This window comes from Misgurnus anguillicaudatus, chromosome 22 (genome assembly GCF_027580225.2).
Source record: "Misgurnus anguillicaudatus chromosome 22, ASM2758022v2, whole genome shotgun sequence".
NCBI classification, from domain to species: domain Eukaryota; kingdom Metazoa; phylum Chordata; class Actinopteri; order Cypriniformes; family Cobitidae; genus Misgurnus; species Misgurnus anguillicaudatus.
In genome coordinates this window covers 25,958,760-25,977,155 of record NC_073358.2, presented here as the reverse complement: position 1 = coordinate 25,977,155, position 18,396 = coordinate 25,958,760, and the positions used below count along the sequence as shown (strand labels likewise).

Here is an 18,396-nt window from a genome sequence, read left to right as displayed (position 1 = left end):
AAGAAAGGTTTCGCTAGGGTTTGGGTTTTGGGATAGACGTTCTCAAGGACTCGAGGACTCCAGAAATGATATAAGCATGAATTGTAGTCTCTATAAAATCTGGTCCAGAGGCTGTAGGGAGCTTGTAAAAGGATTTTTGGCATTTTAACTAGATCTGTGTGCTGAATGGATGAGAGGAGAAGCTAATTTAGCTGACATACTCAATACATGCAAATAAGAATCAGGTTGTTAATCAAGCTGGATATATGTATGTTTGATGAAGAAAAGTAATATTACTCTGAAATTCACTGGACACTCAAATTCTGCAAAGCAGTAAATATTTTTAGGACAATTTAAAGCGGACGTTTTTCGTGATCCCATTTTTCAAACCTTTGTTGGTGCATAAATAATGGCTGCAAAATTATAAAGCTAAAAGTTCAATGCCAAGCAATATATATTTTTTTAAAGAATTTGCTTTTCAAAGACTACAGAGAACGGCCGGTTGGGACTGCAGCCCTCTACTTCCCAGAGAGGAACACGTCAATCGCCAGCTATGCTCAAACGGCTCTGGCTAAGCTAAGGTCCTGTCATGTCACAACACACTAAACAAGCTACTCAATTAGAAATCATTATGTACTTCTAAAGGAGGGACTTCATAGAACAAGAAAGACATCAGCCCGTTTTAAAGACAGTGAAAACAACGGTATAAAGATAAGTAAAGTGTGTGAAAAATACTGGATTTTTTCACACGAAACATGAACACATGTTATAATGCGCACCATAAACACTTCACTCTTCACTAATTACATTCAAACAGCATTTGTACAAGGCTGAATGCCTTTTCGAAATCAGCAAAATGCTTGTACTTCGCTATAATAGCTGATCTGTTTATTTTTTTCAAAGGTACAGTAAAACTGTAATGCGTGCCAAAATGTTTCACATGAAAGGACAAAACTTGGCAAAGGCATTCCCAAGAGACACCCAATTATAACATGTATATTCAAAGCAGGTGAATCCCACGCACAACACAGAAAACTGTTCCCGAAACCGACTGCCTGCATCAACCGTCTAATTGTTTTCTTTCGTCCAGAAATGCAGAGCAGAAGAAAATTTGACAGAAGTTGGCCTGAATGACTCACACACACAAGCACAAAAGTGCTCTTGCTACAACAGAAGTTTCACTGTAACACCACATGAAACTGAGAAAGGCCTGCGAGGTCACAAAGCACACAGAGACGAAAACCTAAATCGACAAAGCTGAATGGGACAACATGGATGCCACTCAAGGCTTTTCAACTCCCCTTACAAATAAAATCGCACATCCTGAATTATTGAAGGCCCAACAAATGCATCACCTTTGATGGGATGCAATACAAATGGCAATGCTGGCCTGAACAAACTTTCAACATATACGACATCCTACTAGGAAGATTCCTCAAGAAGGTTAAGGGGAATCTGTTAAATTAACTACTAAGCAATGACATCACATAATCTCCTTAAAGGGCACCTATTTCAATACTAAAAAACAGTGTTATTTTGTGTATTTGGTATAATACAATGTGTTCACGTGGTTTATGGTTCAAAAACCACATTATTTTGCACATACCGTACATTTTTGTAGCTCTGGATTTCCTTCTTGCATGGATTTTGTACAAAACTCTAATCTGTACGTTGTGATTGGCCTAAATACCTCTGACGTCAGCCAAAAATTTGATGCTACTCACCATATTTACAAGATTCGGTCACAATGCAATGCTAAAACAAATTAACTTACAGGCCTGATGCTGCGTTTACACCAGCCGCGGTAGAGGCGGCAAGCATGGGTGATTTACATGCTAAGTCAATGCAAAGACGCGATTAGGCATCCTGCGGCACGCTATTCACGCGTAGCCCAACTACGCGTGAATAGCATGTTTTTGCCACCTCTACCGCGGCTGGTGTAAACGCAGCATAAGCGGGAGGAATTATGATAATGTCGGTCTTCTGTACATCATCAATACGTAAGGAATAATTGACGACGGGGCATTGAATTATAAGAAAATAATGCACACCAAGGTGGTAATGCGGCACGACGCGAAGCGGAGTTTCAAATAATTCATATGACCGGAGTCTATTATTCCGCTTATACCTCGGTTAGCACAAGCATTGCTCTGGTGCCTATTTTTAAGACATTTGATAAGTTAGGTGTGCGGTTTACAGAAAAATAATACACCCATAGAACATTTCTCAGCCAATCAGAATGCAGCATTCAACAGACCCGTGGTATAACAGGAAGTAAACTGTTGCCTACAATCCATCCAAGAAAAGAGATTTACGTTAAGAGACGATAACTCCCGTCATTGTTTACTTTTGTGTTTGTACCTTTTGCATATCGTTAACCTGTACTAATACACACTCACACAAGAAATAAAATAAAAAATTGTGAATCGAACAATAGGTGCCCTTTAACGCTATTTAACACCATTGTACACCATCCTCTCATCATCTGGCATAATGAAAAGAGGAGCTCTAGAGGAGGCAGCACTGCCATGTTCTGGGCTCGTGTCCCACCCTCAGCGCAGATGGAACTAAAATGGCGGGCTGACAGATCAGATTGATTATTGATGATGCGCGTTCCACCATTCGCGCAGCAGGCAGGTGTCAGGTCTGTCCCTCAGTTATTTTTCTCACTCCGCCGTTGTTGTGAAAGCGCAGGTGAGGACACGCTGCTGCCAGACAAAAGTTCCTCACCCCCTCCAGCCAAAGACTCAGAGGGACAGGGCCGGCCGGCGCTAATGGGCAGGCTGACAGATGCCCTAGATCCTGGTCTGCCGAACCAACAGCTGTCATTGCAGATGAAACCCTGATATTCGGCGCTACGTCACCAGGAGGACGCTTCGTATCCAAAAAGACAAACTCTGATATTTCCCAATGGACCGTTCCAACTCATTTTATAATCTTATTGTGATATCTATAAATTTGCACGCCTGGATAGAAACATACGATATTATAATACAGGGCATTTGAAATATAAACAATTTGACACATACAAATATTATTACAAGTATAGATTTGGACACATGTACAAACAATACAATCGGACATTCAAAAATGGGGAGATTTCCCAAAAAAAAACTGGACAGATGGATCGGAAGGGACAGAGAGTGATAAATATAGAGAGACAGACAGAAAGAGAAAAAGAGGAAGGAGAGAAATTTCTAGCACTCAGACATGTTGCAGGTGTTATTTGGTGCCTACTGTCAATGCATGGTGAATTATTTAAATAGGAGCGTGGAAAAGAGAATCGGTGCATCTGTCGCACATCCTTTTAAAGCCCTCCACCAGATGTGTTTACTAGCCGTTCATAGCAGCAAACTACTTAATGGGTCACAGTTGCCAGCCAAGAGTTAATTAAGCAAGCCTTTTGAATGGCGACCACGTATGGAGGTTCAAACATCCTGAGTAAATCTGGACCATAATTTCACACAAGCTGCTCACAGCTAATCCCAGACCTACAAGGTGCCGTGTCTCTCACTCAATTCAATAACATAATGCTGTGACATGACAACAAATGCCAGTATATGACGTGATAATTGAATGGGTCGTAATGTTGTAGCGAAAGTCTGCGTGATCTGAAGGCCGTAACAGTCTGTTCGGAGATACGTTTAATTGATTTTGATGTTCTTCTGTGCATTCCAATGACCTTGACCACTTCAGACTATATCTAAGCATTTATTAGTAAATGACACTTGCTGCCCAAAACACGCACACACATGCACACGGGATACTCACTGTCCCAATGAATAAAGCACAGGAGCACGACATTGGGCATAGTCATCATTCCCTTCGTATGACTTTTCGCCTGCAAAAGGAAAAAAAATGTAACTTATGAGTTATGCTACCCTGGGAAATTAGTTGTGTAACATCAGACATTATGTTATAGTTTAAACCAAAGGCTCATTGGAACTGCTGACGTGTGCCATATTGTCAAATCCCGTTTGAAAATGATTCGCTCTGCACATGGAATTCAACTATTATGTACTTCCTGTCTAGTTACAAAATGGGTTAGGAAACATGTGCATCGCATATGTGAATCTTTCCTATGAGGTGATAATGCTGCCCTATTCTGGTAGGAGACAAAAGTGAGTGTGAATTGTCCACTGTGAAGAAAATGAAACACAAATAGGAACTCTTTGTTTAGTTAAATACATTATGTCTTTTGTAACCCAAATAAAACGTATTCAACCAAAGTAATTCAACCGTTAAGCCACAAAAACATCTTGCGGACATCTTGCATGTTGCAAGCCACTTCCTGTGTGATGCATGTGAAGTAAAGGTGAAGTTTGCATGTTGTATTGTATTTATACTGTAACACTTACTGTAAGTAACACCATCCATTTTAATACTGCAGAGGACTTGTTTCCCCAGCCTGAACCCGTTCCCCCTCACAACAATGTTAAAGGACTCTGTGGTATGTAAACCAGATGAGGACATAATGAGAAGCACTTCTGGGCGTTCACCCAAATCAACGAGCACATCCACACACACACACACACACACACACACACACACAGACAAACACTACTTCATTCACCTCTTATAGCTGTGAAACCTCTTAAAAAATGCTTACCGTTCGCGCAGACACTGGACGGCTCCACTGTTAGTATCTCCGTGCATGATTGCTTGAGGATCTGCATGATAAAAAATGTATTCGAATCATTACATGTCACCGCTGAATCATTGTATCAGCTATCACTGTCTGTTTTTCAGTGCCCTGGTCTTTTGCATTCACGCTGCGATGTTTGCTATGCCAAATCAACCTCAATGAGGGGAGCATGGCATGCGGTGCGGTGCATTGTGGGATAGACCCGTGTCAGACGTTATGGGGAAATTATGCGGTGCCGTTTTCTCTCTTCGGCTCGATTAGAGAGCGCAGGCTGACATTATCATATAAACAGGCCTGCGAGGGGCCATCGTCGCCTCTCCCATCATCCACATAAATCAACAGAGGACAAACTATGCAAATCTCTGTACACAACGGGCAAAAAGGCAATATTAACAGAAAGATATGGTCCTCGGAATCACCTGCAGTGGAGATGAGGCTTTAGACTGAAGTGGAGGAAGCATATAAAGCAAGCTGATTGAATATGACACCTGATCAACTCTGCTGTCATTAACGAGGAGACGCCCGGACATAAAAGATAAAAGATACTGACGATAGGGTATTCAGCTCTATAATGAACTATGAGGCGGAAAAATAAAAAAGGGTTCATTGCAAAACGTTTCAACTTATTTAAGTAGTCATAGGAAAAAGGAGATGTACAACATTTTTGGAATATTTAGTAATTATATTGTGAAAAAGAATTAGCAGATTAGGATCATGATTATAGATGGTAAACTACACTCTAAAAACAAATGGTGCTATATAGCGTCAAAAGTGGTTCTTTGCTCGCAACCACAGAAGAACCACTCCAGTGCCACACAGCACCGGTGAAGCACCTGTGTAGAACCACATAGTGCCCCGCAGAACCATATGTGGTGCTATAGTGGTGCTACATGGCCCCTATATGGTTCTACACAGGTGCTTCACTGGTGCTTCACCGGTGCTACATGGCACCAAAAATGGTTCTTCTATGGTTACGATCCAAAGCAACAGTTTTGGTGCTATATAGCACCGTTATAAAATGCAGTGCTAAGCATATTCAGAGCTTTAACCAATTTTCTAGTCTACTGAATTACAATAATTTTTTTAAGGATTAGTCCACTTTCTTAAAATGTATTAATAAATGTATTAATTTATTTATTAATTTATTCGTTAATATTTATTTCAGTATTCTGCACCTTCATCATGGAATATGTTGCAAAAGGACTTGAAACTTACTGTTTTAATCTTGCTAAATGCTTTTAAATAAAAATGAAAGACTAATATGTAAATGTTTTTAAACTGTAAACATCTAAATTGATTTTATGATGCATTGGTTTTATTTTTGTGTGTGTGTGTGTGTGTGTGTGTGCATATTTCTTTGTACCTACACTCTAAAAACAAACGGTGCTATATAGCACCAAAAGTGGTTCTTTGCTCGTAATAATAGAAGAACCATTTTTAGTGCCATATAGCACTGGTGAAGCACCAGTGAAGCACCTGTGTAGAACCATATAGTGCTTTGTAGAACCATATGTGATGCTATATGGCCCCTATATGGTTCTACACAGGTGCTACACAGGTGCTTCACCGCTATATGGCACTAAAAATGGTTCTTCTATGGTTACGATCCAAAGCAACAGTTTTGGTGCTATATAGCACCGTTTGTTTTTTTAGAGTGTATGTGTTTGAATTTTTATTAAAAAAATGTGTCTTGGCCAGGTCACCCTTGCAAAAGAGGCTCTTAATCTCAATGGGATTCTCCTGGTTAAATAAAGGTTAAAATATGCCTCGTAAGAGGAACTATATTTTATGGCGCAATAGCACCCCTGGGAGCACTTCGACTCGCCTGAAAAGTCCGCTCCCCTTCTCCCTCTCATAATGGGAGAGGGAGGGTGTTACTGCGCCGAGTCGAAGTACTCCCATAAGTGCTATTACGCCATACAATATAGTTCCTCTTTTAAATCCGCTTAGAAAAGCGCTACGTTTTATTTTGTACCACCAAACTTGCTCGTATAACTACTCGTCTTAAATAGGAAAAACGTTGATGTGTTTGGTCACTTCTAACTTTATCTCTAAATGGTACCATTGAATGAATTGGGCTAAGCTAAATGCTATCGAAGCGTCGCAGCGCGCACCAGCGCTTACGTGCACGCACACAGATGATAGAGGGATGTATCAACAATTCTTAGTTAAGGTAATAACATATTTTAATATTGAAAATGAGTAGACTATTCCTTTAAGCCAAAGCTGGCGATTGATGTATTCATGTGGGCGGAGTTTAGTCAAAAACTGTTTTATTGACGTAATTCAATAAGGAAGTAGAGGGCTGTACTCCAAACTGGCCATTCGCTGTGACTTTGAAAGGTGAATTCTGTTAAAGAAAATATATTGCCTGGCAGTGAACTTTGAGCTTTATCATTTTGCGGGTATTATTTATGCTCTAACAGCAACTTTACACACAAACTAAAGTTTGAAAAATGGGATCAGGAAGAATGTGACCTTTAAATTAGATTTTTGTAATCAGATTTTTACAAAATAACCACTGCAATGTTGATACCTGTTTTTTTTAACAAGCTATGTTTAAACTGTAGTGCGCATACAAACACACACACTTAACTGAGATCATGAATCTGACACTGGCCTGTTTTTCCCTGCCTAATGTTTGGATCAATTTCCAATTCTTGCTGGAGGATAAACTGCCTTCCAAGCTATAAATGCAGTCTAGTTGTTATGTTTTCTTGTGTTTTGCATATTCGGAACTTCCTCAGCATGATGGTGCGATGATCTCATTGAAAGATATCGAGTTGTTGGCTGTGTGACAGTGTGCACCACAAATACCCATTTTAAATGTGGTTTAAAAGCCAAATCTGAATAAATTAATCTGACCACAAAATCTTGGTTTTCTTGGTATTATGATTTGACTCACACATCTTCCTGTACTTCTGAAGAACAGCTTTTTTGTGGTGCCCTCCCATACAGAAATACACTGTCATAAGTTTTAACATTCTCTTCCTGTCTACCAAAACATTATTGTACTTTTAAAAAGTTAAGCTAAATCAATAATTTTGCCCTTTGCAAAATCTCAAGTATACTTTAGACTGCAAAGCTGCACAGATGATCTTAAATCCAGAAAAACTGAGCAGAGAGCAACACAAGGCCAACTAACCCAGCCTCCAAGATTACTAATCACTGGAGAATGCCTGTGTTTTACTGGCCCTAAAACACCACTTGGCCAAACACTTACTCAATATGAGATGATGCTTTTAATTTTTATCTCCTCTTTGGACAAAAAAATAAATTGCATAAATGTGTCTCATTTGTCTCGTGTGACAAACCTTAAAAAATATTCCAGAACTTGATGGCTGTGGTCAAGTTAAACACACCCGTACATAACAACAAGGCCCTCAGCTGTTGCTGTCGGTTTACTCGTGACCAAAAACTGTTGTTTGGACCATGTTTACAATGTTAAAGCTACATATCGCTAAATAACCTATATATGTAGGAGCAAAACTGCACTAAAACATATGAAAAGGGAAACATTAGGAAGAAAATGGAAAACATCACAAATAAATTACCAGTGTGCACATGAGGAAGCAGCTTTGGCAACTCCATACAGGATGTTTAAATAACATATTAGCATTAGACTGAATTTGATTTATTTCCTTTAAAACATGAGTTATTTTCAATCCAGCATTGGGTCAAATAGGGGACGAACCCAGGCTGAAATAGTTATATTTGATCCAACAATTGTCAGGAACACAGAGGACGAGAGAACCCAATTGCAGATGATGTCAGGGAAGTGATCATAGAACACTTTATTTACACATAGAACACAGAAAACAAAAGCCCACGTGGGGGCAAAACAACATTAAACATGATATTGCAAAAACACTGACATAACACTATTTGACAAGACTTTGATATAACATTAAACTGGATAATACATGAAAACTATGGCTTAAAGACTCCGGTCTCGCTGGACGAGCTGGCTTGGGCAGCTCCGGAATCTCTGCATGTGCAGGCTTGGGCGGCTCCGGCAGCGCTGGCTTGTGCGGATCCGGCAGCGCTGGCTTGTGCGGATCCGGCAGCGCTGGCTTGTGCGGATCCGGCAGCGCTGGCTTGTGCGGCTCTTGCATCGGCGGTTCTTGCATCGGCCGCGCTGGCTTCAGCGGCTCTGGCATCGGCTCCGGCCGCGCTGGACGCGTTGGCTTCGGCAGCTTCGGCCGCGCTGGACACGTTGGCTTCGGCGGCTCCGGCCGCGCTGGACGCGTTGGCTTCGGCGGCATTGTTGGAAAGTTTAGTTATGGCTGAGTCAATCTGTCAGGAACACAGAGGACGAGAGAACCCAAGCACAGACGATGTAGGGGGAGTGAATATAGAACACTTTATTTACACATAGGGGGGCAAAACAACATTAAACATGATATTGCATAAACACTGACATAACACTATTTGACAAGACTATTGATATAACATTAAACTGAATAAAACACCAAGACCACACATTACTGCACATCAGTACACAATGACCCAGCACAAGACAAGAAACAAGAGGAGATTAAATAGAGAAAAACTAAACAAGATAACAAGGGCAACACAGGTAAGGGGAATTAACTAATAATTAATAATTAACAGGAGAACAAGGGGGCGGGGACTAGAGACGAGACACCAGAGGCACATGACCCAATATACAAGACCATGTGCCTCCACATAAAACATGAGGCTGTCAGAACCCTGCAATCATGATAATTAAGCAATATCGCTCGAGTAGGAGTGTGATATAGCTCTATATCATCACGGCTGTGATAACGCCAAAGGCATAAGGCCATTGGCTATATCACACGACTCCGAGAGCGATATTGCTTTTATACAACAGTTTGACGGCACACGTTTGAAAAACGAAAACTAGAAAACCACAACAGAGTTATTTTAAAAGCATCTTTGTTTGGGGACTACTTTCTTCCGCCACGGATTTGAAGGCCAGAATGACAAGTAACACTTTCGGCTGCTTTGAATCTTATAATAACTCAATGGACGGAGTCGCCGTTTTTAAATGTTACAATTTCTTGGTCACAAAGTGTAGTTTTAAGATTAGTAAAGTCGAGAATATATATGTATAATATTCAAATCTCCAGTCGATTAGTAAAGATAGCGCCTGTTTGAATGTTTGCTTTGAAAGATTTGGTACGTGAGAGAACAAGAGCCATGAGCGGACGTCAGTGTTCACTTGCCCCGCTGACCACCGCCCTACCTGGGCTATATCTCTGACAGGGATTCCCTCGCTCTGATATTGACCCTCTCTTTGTTTGATGGTCAAAAGTGAGACAAAATCATGATATTATTACTTGGGTTCTTGTTCATATTTATTGTCTTTTGTGTTGTTATTGTTTTTGTGCAAGGTAAACGTTAAAAAACTATATATTTATACAACGTTACTATTGCTTTCCCATTTATTCTTAACGCGATACGAGCACTTGCTTATTATTAGACTTTTTTCTTGTCAGTACTATATTTTTATAAGTGTCAGAGAGATGTTTTTGCGTGCTGTTTATAAATATATCAGTGGCGATATCTCATAACGTGTTTAATAGTCACGTCACAATAAAATAAATTATCAACTGTCCAAATTTAAAAGCTGCAGTTCTTACCCGCAGTTCCACTGTGTTTTCGAGTTCTGAGGAGAGAGATTGCTTCAAAGAAAATCATTGTTTTCATTCCTATTTCCAAGTGTTAATCGTCCACACAATGTGACATTACTCCACTTAAGTTTATAGTTACATCCAAGAGCGTTGATCTTTGACGGGATAATCACTTCCGATTGGGATTACAGACTGATTCACGAGCTAGTGAACTAATGAGACACACGGAGAGTGTTTAAAAACAGCACGTCTGTGTGTATCCGTGTGTGCGTGCACTTTTTCCATTCAGAGACGAGCCTGTTCAAAGGACCTCCATTCACTAATACTAAAATTACAAGAAGGTGGCCGAATGATACGAAAGGTGAAGCGGTTACTGTGCCGTTATCAGTAGAATATCGCATAACTCTTAGCCAATTAGATTCGACAACCAGAAAGAACTAATGTATAAAACATAAATATAAAACAAGAGTCTATGGCAGGATCCTGACAACAATTGGTTAAAACATCCCAGCCTAGGTTAGAAGACAATCCAGAAGGTTGGGATTGTTTCTTTTTGACCCAACGCTGTCTTGAAAATAACCCAGTTTTTTTTATTGTTAGGCTAGACCATCTTCCATATCATTAAAAGTTTGTTTACTTGAGGTGGTGTGGTATTTAAAATCAGGGCATCTCACCAAAACACTAGGTTTAAACCCTGCACAATTTCTACCATTATTTTGCCCCTGAGCCAAGCATTAATCCCTGGATGATCCATGCAGGCTGTGCATGTAATAAGTGTACCCCGGTTAACTGAAATACATAGACATGCATCACCTTTGCGGGATGGGGAGACATGACAGACAGAACCTACCGAGTTCACGATGTCTTTAAGAGCTTCAAAGCCTCCTTTGACTGGGAACACTTGCTCTTTGCTATCAGCCACATCGGCAAGCTGTTGGCAGGCAAATAGAGAGAGATATAATAATAACAGAGCAGATAGCAAGTAAAAAAAGTTGCTGAGATTTCCTTTTTCTTTCTTTAACTTGGTTTCTCATCGCCAGAGAGACAGGAAGAGAGCAGCACTCCTATAATTAGAGTCAACTCAGCAACACCCCTGCACTTAGTGCAACAGAGAAACTTTATAGAGCTTTTCATGTGGTGCTCCACTTGCAAACGGTAATATGTATTGTACATTAATCTTACAAGCATTTTGTATACAATGTATGCAGTGTGTAAGCAAAATCAAATACTGTATGTAAGTTTATCTTGAAATTGCACACAACTAGGAGTCTGTTAAAGTTACCTGTGTTTCATCAAAGTCCAAAACACCAACACAGTACACACGAGCCCCAAATGTCCTTGCTTCATCGGCCTGTATCACAACACAATGTCATTATTGCATAACTCTTTGTGCCACAGCCACCCAAAGGAAGCCTTAAAGGATTAGTCAATTTTCTTAAAAGAAAAATCCAGATAATTTACTCACCACCATGTCATTCAAAATGTTGATGTCTTTCTTAGTTCAGTCCAGAAGAAATTATGTTTTTTTGAGGAAAACATTGCAGGATTTTTCTCATTTTAATGGACTTTAATGGACACCAACACTTAACACTTAACTCAACACATAACAGTTTTTTTTCAACGAAGTATCAAAGGACTCTAAGCGATCCCAAACCAGGCATAAGGGTCTTATCTAGCGAAACGATTGTCATTTTTGACAAGAAAAATAACAAATATGCACTTTTAAACTACAACTTCTCATATTCCTCTGGTCAGCGTGACCTCACGCAATACGTCATGACGTCAACAGGTCACAGAGGACAAACGCGAAACTCCGCCCCAGTGTTTACAAGTGTGAGTCCATTAAAATTAGAAAAATCCTGCAATGTTTTCCTCAAAAAACATAATTTCTTCTTGACTGAACAAAGAAAGACATCAACATTTTGGATGACATGGTGGTGAGTAAATTATCTTTGTTTTTCTTTTAAGAAAATTGACTATTCCTTTAAGAGCCTAGTTCAACAAAATTAAATTCTCATTTACTCAACTTAATTACTCGTTTCAAAACCTCTATGACTTTCTTCAGTAAAAGAAAACATTTAAAGCATGTTGAAAGAAACTCAGTGAAATTGAATAGTGACTGAGCCTGTCAGTCCCTATAACATTCTGCCTAAAATCTCCTTATTTGTTTAAAAGCAAAGTTTGAAACAATATGATGGTAAGTAAATAATTCGCCATTTTTTTTAGGAAACTACTCATTTAATTATTAGATACCATCTTACCGCTTTGCAAGTAAGTTCATAGATATATGGTGTAAGCTTTCCATCAGTCAAGGCCACAATGATACTAGAAGATTTTTTAGCCTGTTCCTTTATTTGCTTAGTTGCCTGGCAAGAGAAAATGTGTGTTAAAAAAGCAGTTTGAGAAGAAATTTAAATCAATTGTGTTCTCAAAAAGACTCATTTTTAGTCCAGATTTTAGTCTCTATGTAGAGAGATAAACATGTGATTATGTCTTATCTTAGCCACGAAAGGAATAAACAACTGAAACAGTTAACCTAGTTTAATTTTGTTTACTTAAGCATGAGACAAAGGCACAGGAAATGCGTTTAAAGTGTTACATGTTCCAACACGCCACATGAGTCGAACCAACTTGATAAAGCATTGACTAGCCTTTTAATTTAGTTTTTATTATTTATTCCTGAATTACACTACATTTCACTCTTAATGTAAAGTAAAATGGCATTAGTTGCCATATCCATTCCATAATGCATGTAGGTTTCACCCGCTGGCTTGACCTCACTTAACCTTCTCAGGCCATCTCCAATTTCGCTCCTGATGATGAAAAGAAAACAAAATTAATCAATAGAAAACAGAGTCTACTAAATGTTACACATATGCAATGATTGTGTAAAGGAAAAAGATAAGACTTTTCACAAGTCACATGTATAAGTTTACATCATATATACATGCATCTTCAGGTTAAATATAAACATATGGGGGCAGTTTCCCGGCCAGGGTTTAAATGAATCCAGGACTATTTTAGGACATTTAAGTAGTTTTTACAAACATGCCTTAAAAAAACAATACTGGTGTGCATTGAGACAAAACAATGGCACTGATATATGGTAAAATATGCCAGTGTAAGATATTATATATTTTTAAATAAGGCTGCTTAAACAAGCATTTTAGTCTAGGACTACGATAAGCCCTGTCTGGGAAACCGCCCTATGGTTTATTAATAGTTTTTACACTACGGGACTACAAACACTTCATGCAAACTTGAATCTGTACCTGTCTCCAGTGAGGGGTAATATGAGCTCTGCTTTTCCTGAAAACACTATGAAGGACACTCTCATATTTGGACTGAAATTCAAAAATAGGAAAATGTAGAAATTAGTGATAAATCAAGAAAATCATTTCATGCATCATGTTACTGAGATGTTTTGTAGTGATTGAATAATGCTTTACAGATCGGCTATAAGAATGTGAGATAAAACATGTCAGATGTAACTATTTGGTTTAATTAATTTTGAAAAAAATATATTTTATGTTTTATATATGACGTCAAATAGTTACGGTCCAGTTTTCTTAACACTACAGCGAGGCCTTTTATTGTGGCCAGCCTAAGGCACACCTATGGAATACAGCATCTTGATATGCCACCTGTGAGGTGGATGGATAATTTCGGCAAAAGACAAGTGCTCACTAAAGCCTGGTACACAAGATAATCGGGCTGAATTTGGGCTGATTTCCCCCCTTAACGGCATTCTTAGGGAGAGTCCCAGTCGTCTTTGTGGTTGCACCGATTATCTTAACAGATTTTTCCTGTGGTGCGCGGTGCGATATGAGCATCTGAATTATGCTCGGAGGCACGTAGGGGCCGCTCCGAACGCAAATCGTAAATATTCAACATGTTTAGAAATCCTGTTGTGTGGGGGAAGCACCCGCGGATACCCGCATAAAGGAGTCTAAAACGGGTGGATTGTGACATTCCCAAAATTCACGGCGGGGATACGGGCAGATAATTAACTCGGTGCGGGCGTGTAGTAGCGCAAATAAAAATGTGTGCAATATTTGTATGTCTAAATTACCATTACACGCGCAACACATGACATTTGACCCATCACGTCACCACCACTGCGACAGTGTGTGACCTTTGTTTATGCTTTTCGTAGCCTAGTTGGAGCGAGCATTGCAGGAGTTGCATAATGGACTTTAATGGACACCAACACTTAACACTTAACTCAACACGTAACAGTTTTTTTCAACAGAGTATCAAAGGACTATAAACAATCCCAAAAGAGGCATAAGGGTCTTATCTAGCAAAACAATTGTCATTTTTGACAAGAAAAATAAAAAATGTGCACTTTTAAACTACAACTTCTTATATTCCTCCGGTCCTGAACGCGTCAGCGTGACCTCACGCAGTACGTCATGACGTCAAGAGGTCACAGAGGATGCACGCAAAACTCCGCCCCAGTGTTTACAAGTGTGTTGAAAGAGGACCGTTCCGACGTTGTTGTATGTCAACTGATACTAATTAATGTCTTTGTGTCAGTTTATTGTTTACAATGGTCCGCAAATGTGCATTTTATACATGTAACACATGACCTCCCTACGTCACTACGCATTTACGTTAGGTCGCGCTGGATCGGACCTAGACGAATAGTTGTGGTTTAAAAGTGCATATTTTTTATTTTTCATGTCAAAAATGACAATCGTTTCGCTAGATAAGACCCTTATGCCTCGTTTGGGATCGTTTATAGTCCTTTGAAACTCTGTTAAAAAAAATTGTTACGTGTTGAGTTAAATGTTAAGTGTTGGTGTCCATTAAAGTCCATTGAAATGAGAAAAATCCTGCAATGTATTCCTCAAAAAACATAATTTCTTCTCGACTGAACAAAGAAAGACATCGACATTTTGGATGACATGGTGGTGAGTAAGTTATGTGGATTTTTCCTTTAAGAAAATGTACTATTCCTTTAAGTCAATTACTAGCAGTGTTTTTAATTCTCAGTAGCTAGATATTAATAAAACTACATACAATAATAAGAGGAAATTATCTAATCAAAGTGCATTCAGAGAAATCCTGTGACGACTTCCAAGATGCCAATTTCTCAACCATCAGAGTCTGTTTATGAGTAAGATACTCAACGTGATGTGACTAGCTAATAAAAGCTTGTGACTGGCAAAAATCCCCCTCTGTTTGGACCAAGGAAGTGATTAATTGATATTCAGACAGGAAATCGGTCGTCGTGTGTGACTCATGCACACATCCTGTTTAAGAGTATATTTATACCTGTCCCTTATGCCTCCTATCTTTCCTAATAAAGGTAGGACAAACAATAACTTTTCTGAAAACACAAAGGTGCCATCAAATGTGAAATGAAAACATTACTGTAATACCAGTGTGTTTCTTTGTTCATTTTAGCATGCTTGCCCGAACAATTAGGGATTTGTATCTTGTAATGATATTCATATAGCATTTTTTCTAAGAGATAACTGACACATAATCTGACAGCTATTTTGCTGATTATGACAAGTACATTTCAATGAAGCAGTTGGTCTTTTTCACAACCTTCTGTCCTGGAAGCTAATACGACAAAGGAACATGTTGGGTTTCTCTACACATTTAAAGTCAGGTCTCAGGACTTTGAGCATAAGGAGAGGTGCTGCTTTTTCTCACACAGTATGACATCCAATCTACAACCATCCCCCACTTGAGATAGTCAGGGAGAACTTCCAAATATGTTCAAGCAGCCAAAAGCAAAGGAAGAACAAGCTGAACGATTGAGACTGAATGATACTTTAAACAAAAAATGGACGAATTATGTCACAACATGTTGTATACGTGTTCTTCGCAGACATAAAAACACCACATAAAACAACTTGGGCATTTTTAAAAAGAAATCATCAACATGATCTATTCATAAAGCTGGTCCATTCAGTGCTTAAAAAGGACCCTTAAAAGTGCCAGTGCAGACCACATGGCACAACAGAAGAACATCACATTCTATGGCAGACTGCACTGGTCTTCCTGCACTCATGACTTAAAGTACGTTGGCTGCGTCTTCTCCTTTCATGTGTGAGGGATAAGTGTGTCGTTGGATGGTTGCAGTGCAAATGGCCATTCTCACAGCCCAGAAGACTGAGCCTCTTTGCCACCCACTCCCACCTGCTCCCTTTGCTATTTTCTCAAGCAGACTGCTTTCTTCTGGCTAGGTCGCTACCGTCTGTACTGGCACATACATTGAGTCAACGTTACATAAGTTCACATTCATCTGCCGATATTTTTTATTGCTGTTGTTTTTTATGCTTTTTGTTTAATGCCATGATGTGTATAACCCCACCCTTAATGCAGGTCCATTTCAGAACCGGATGTGTAGCTTTTATGGATGTTTGGAGGGATATACCTATATGATTTGAAAATGTACAGGTATATGCAAACTATTACAGTATTATTGGCCAAAAGCAAACATGTTAGTGGTTCAGATCTATTACTTGCACATAAATTAGTTGCACACAAGTTATAAGCTTGGTAGCATTAATTGAAATAAAAAATGAATACAAAAGTATTTACCTCACAAATCTGTCTGTAAGATTTTTGACAAAGTCAAAGATCTGACCCCAGTCATTTGCAACACTTCCAGATCTGCAACAAAATGAATGATGGAAATCAGCACTGAACATAAGAGCATACAAGGAAAGAAACAGCCTGATGCAATTATACAAATCCATCAGTTGAATAACTGAATTAGAAATTGCCACGTGGTTATTTTTAAAAATGTGCTGTTCATTACACTGTGGCAACAAACCTGTTGAATCAGCTAACTTTCAGTGATACTATAACACTGAGACATAACGGAGTCTAGTCTAAAAAGGGCTCAGCGCAGACCCCTGTTGTATGATATAACAATGTGAGTCATACAAATTATGACCAGTTTGGTTTTCAACAACAAAGTTGTGGATGTCTGATATACAGTAGTTTGGCTAGTGTTGACACAAAAATCTGAAAAGCATAAATTGCAGATAAAGAATTGAGGAGTTCAGATGCAAAAACCCTTTGACATGCATGTTTTATTGTACAGTAAATTGGTTTTTTATCAAGCTCAAATGTTTAAGTTCAGTATTTCTCTTAAATGACAATGAAAATGTTATTAGTCAGTATCTAAAATGCCTTTTTTTTTTACAAATGTCACTTTAGTCATTTCAGTGGTATTTAACATTTTTGACCGTCTTTTGCTGCAAAACCCTCTAAGTATATGCAAGCTTTTTTTGGCTAAAACCTTCAAAATTAACTAGGTCATTCAAAAAATAATAATAATTCACTGCACAAAAGGCCGTCAAATGCATCTCGGAGAATAGCGCGTACGCGCATCACACCGCGAGCGGGGACACGCGTCACATGGCCGAAATGTGAAAGACGTGATCCGGACTGTCACTGTCTGGAAGGTAATTAGCCAGTTGATAAAACATCTCGGAGAATAGCGCAAACGCGTTTCACACGGCGAGCGTGCATGTGCACCACACGGTCGAAGTGAGATAAGACGTGGTCCGTCATGTCTGGAGGATAGCCAGTTGATAAAACGCGTGTCCATTAGAACTGTAAGTGGACTTATGTTTTGGGTTTATTTAAGCCTGTTATTGTATTAGTCTAGTTCTTGCAAAAAGTAAGTTAGCTGGTGATTTTGTTGTTTGAGCAACCTGCTAGGGTTTCACGTATCTGTAAGATATAATTGTTGAGCGCTCTTGCTCACTTTATTTATGTGCATTATGTACATGCTACGGTAGTTACACTCCGTTAAGATAATGTAATTAACAGTGGGAAATAATCTGTTTTTTCAATTTTTGCGCTATCTATCATTGTTCGCCAGACGTTCTACAACATCTGCTTTAGTTGGTGTTTATTAACCGTTTAGTTTCACTTCATCACGCAGTTATTCCCATTAGAGGTAAAAGTATGTGTTCACTTTTTGTCATAGTTTCTTGAAAATTAAGTTTTATTTAAGTGTTTTAAAAATAAATATATTATCTATTTATTTTATTAAAATATTTTAATTTTCATCATGACACATATGCCCCGCCCCTTTGATTGCCACGCCCTCTGCCCACCCACTCACCCAACCCTACCACCTTAACTAACAAATTTTCAGCGGGAAACCCTGCGTAGTGA

At 39.1% G+C, this 18,396-nt stretch overlaps 1 protein-coding gene across 1 annotated transcript in view; it reads right to left on the bottom strand.

Annotated features, from left to right (window-relative positions):
* antxr2a (ANTXR cell adhesion molecule 2a) overlaps window positions 1-18,396 on the bottom strand; it is a 58,439-nt gene that overhangs the window by 37,733 nt on the left and 2,310 nt on the right. The window contains exons 2-10 of the mRNA XM_055199903.2: window positions 16,804-16,875; window positions 13,515-13,586; window positions 12,974-13,055; window positions 12,504-12,608; window positions 11,525-11,593; window positions 11,093-11,173; window positions 4,589-4,649; window positions 4,338-4,424; window positions 3,751-3,820 (exon numbers count right to left, since the gene is read on the bottom strand). Of these exons, the coding sequence (XP_055055878.2) occupies window positions 3,751-3,820; window positions 4,338-4,424; window positions 4,589-4,649; window positions 11,093-11,173; window positions 11,525-11,593; window positions 12,504-12,608; window positions 12,974-13,055; window positions 13,515-13,586; window positions 16,804-16,875 (699 nt within the window). The remainder of the gene's footprint in view (window positions 1-3,750; window positions 3,821-4,337; window positions 4,425-4,588; window positions 4,650-11,092; window positions 11,174-11,524; window positions 11,594-12,503; window positions 12,609-12,973; window positions 13,056-13,514; window positions 13,587-16,803; window positions 16,876-18,396) is intronic.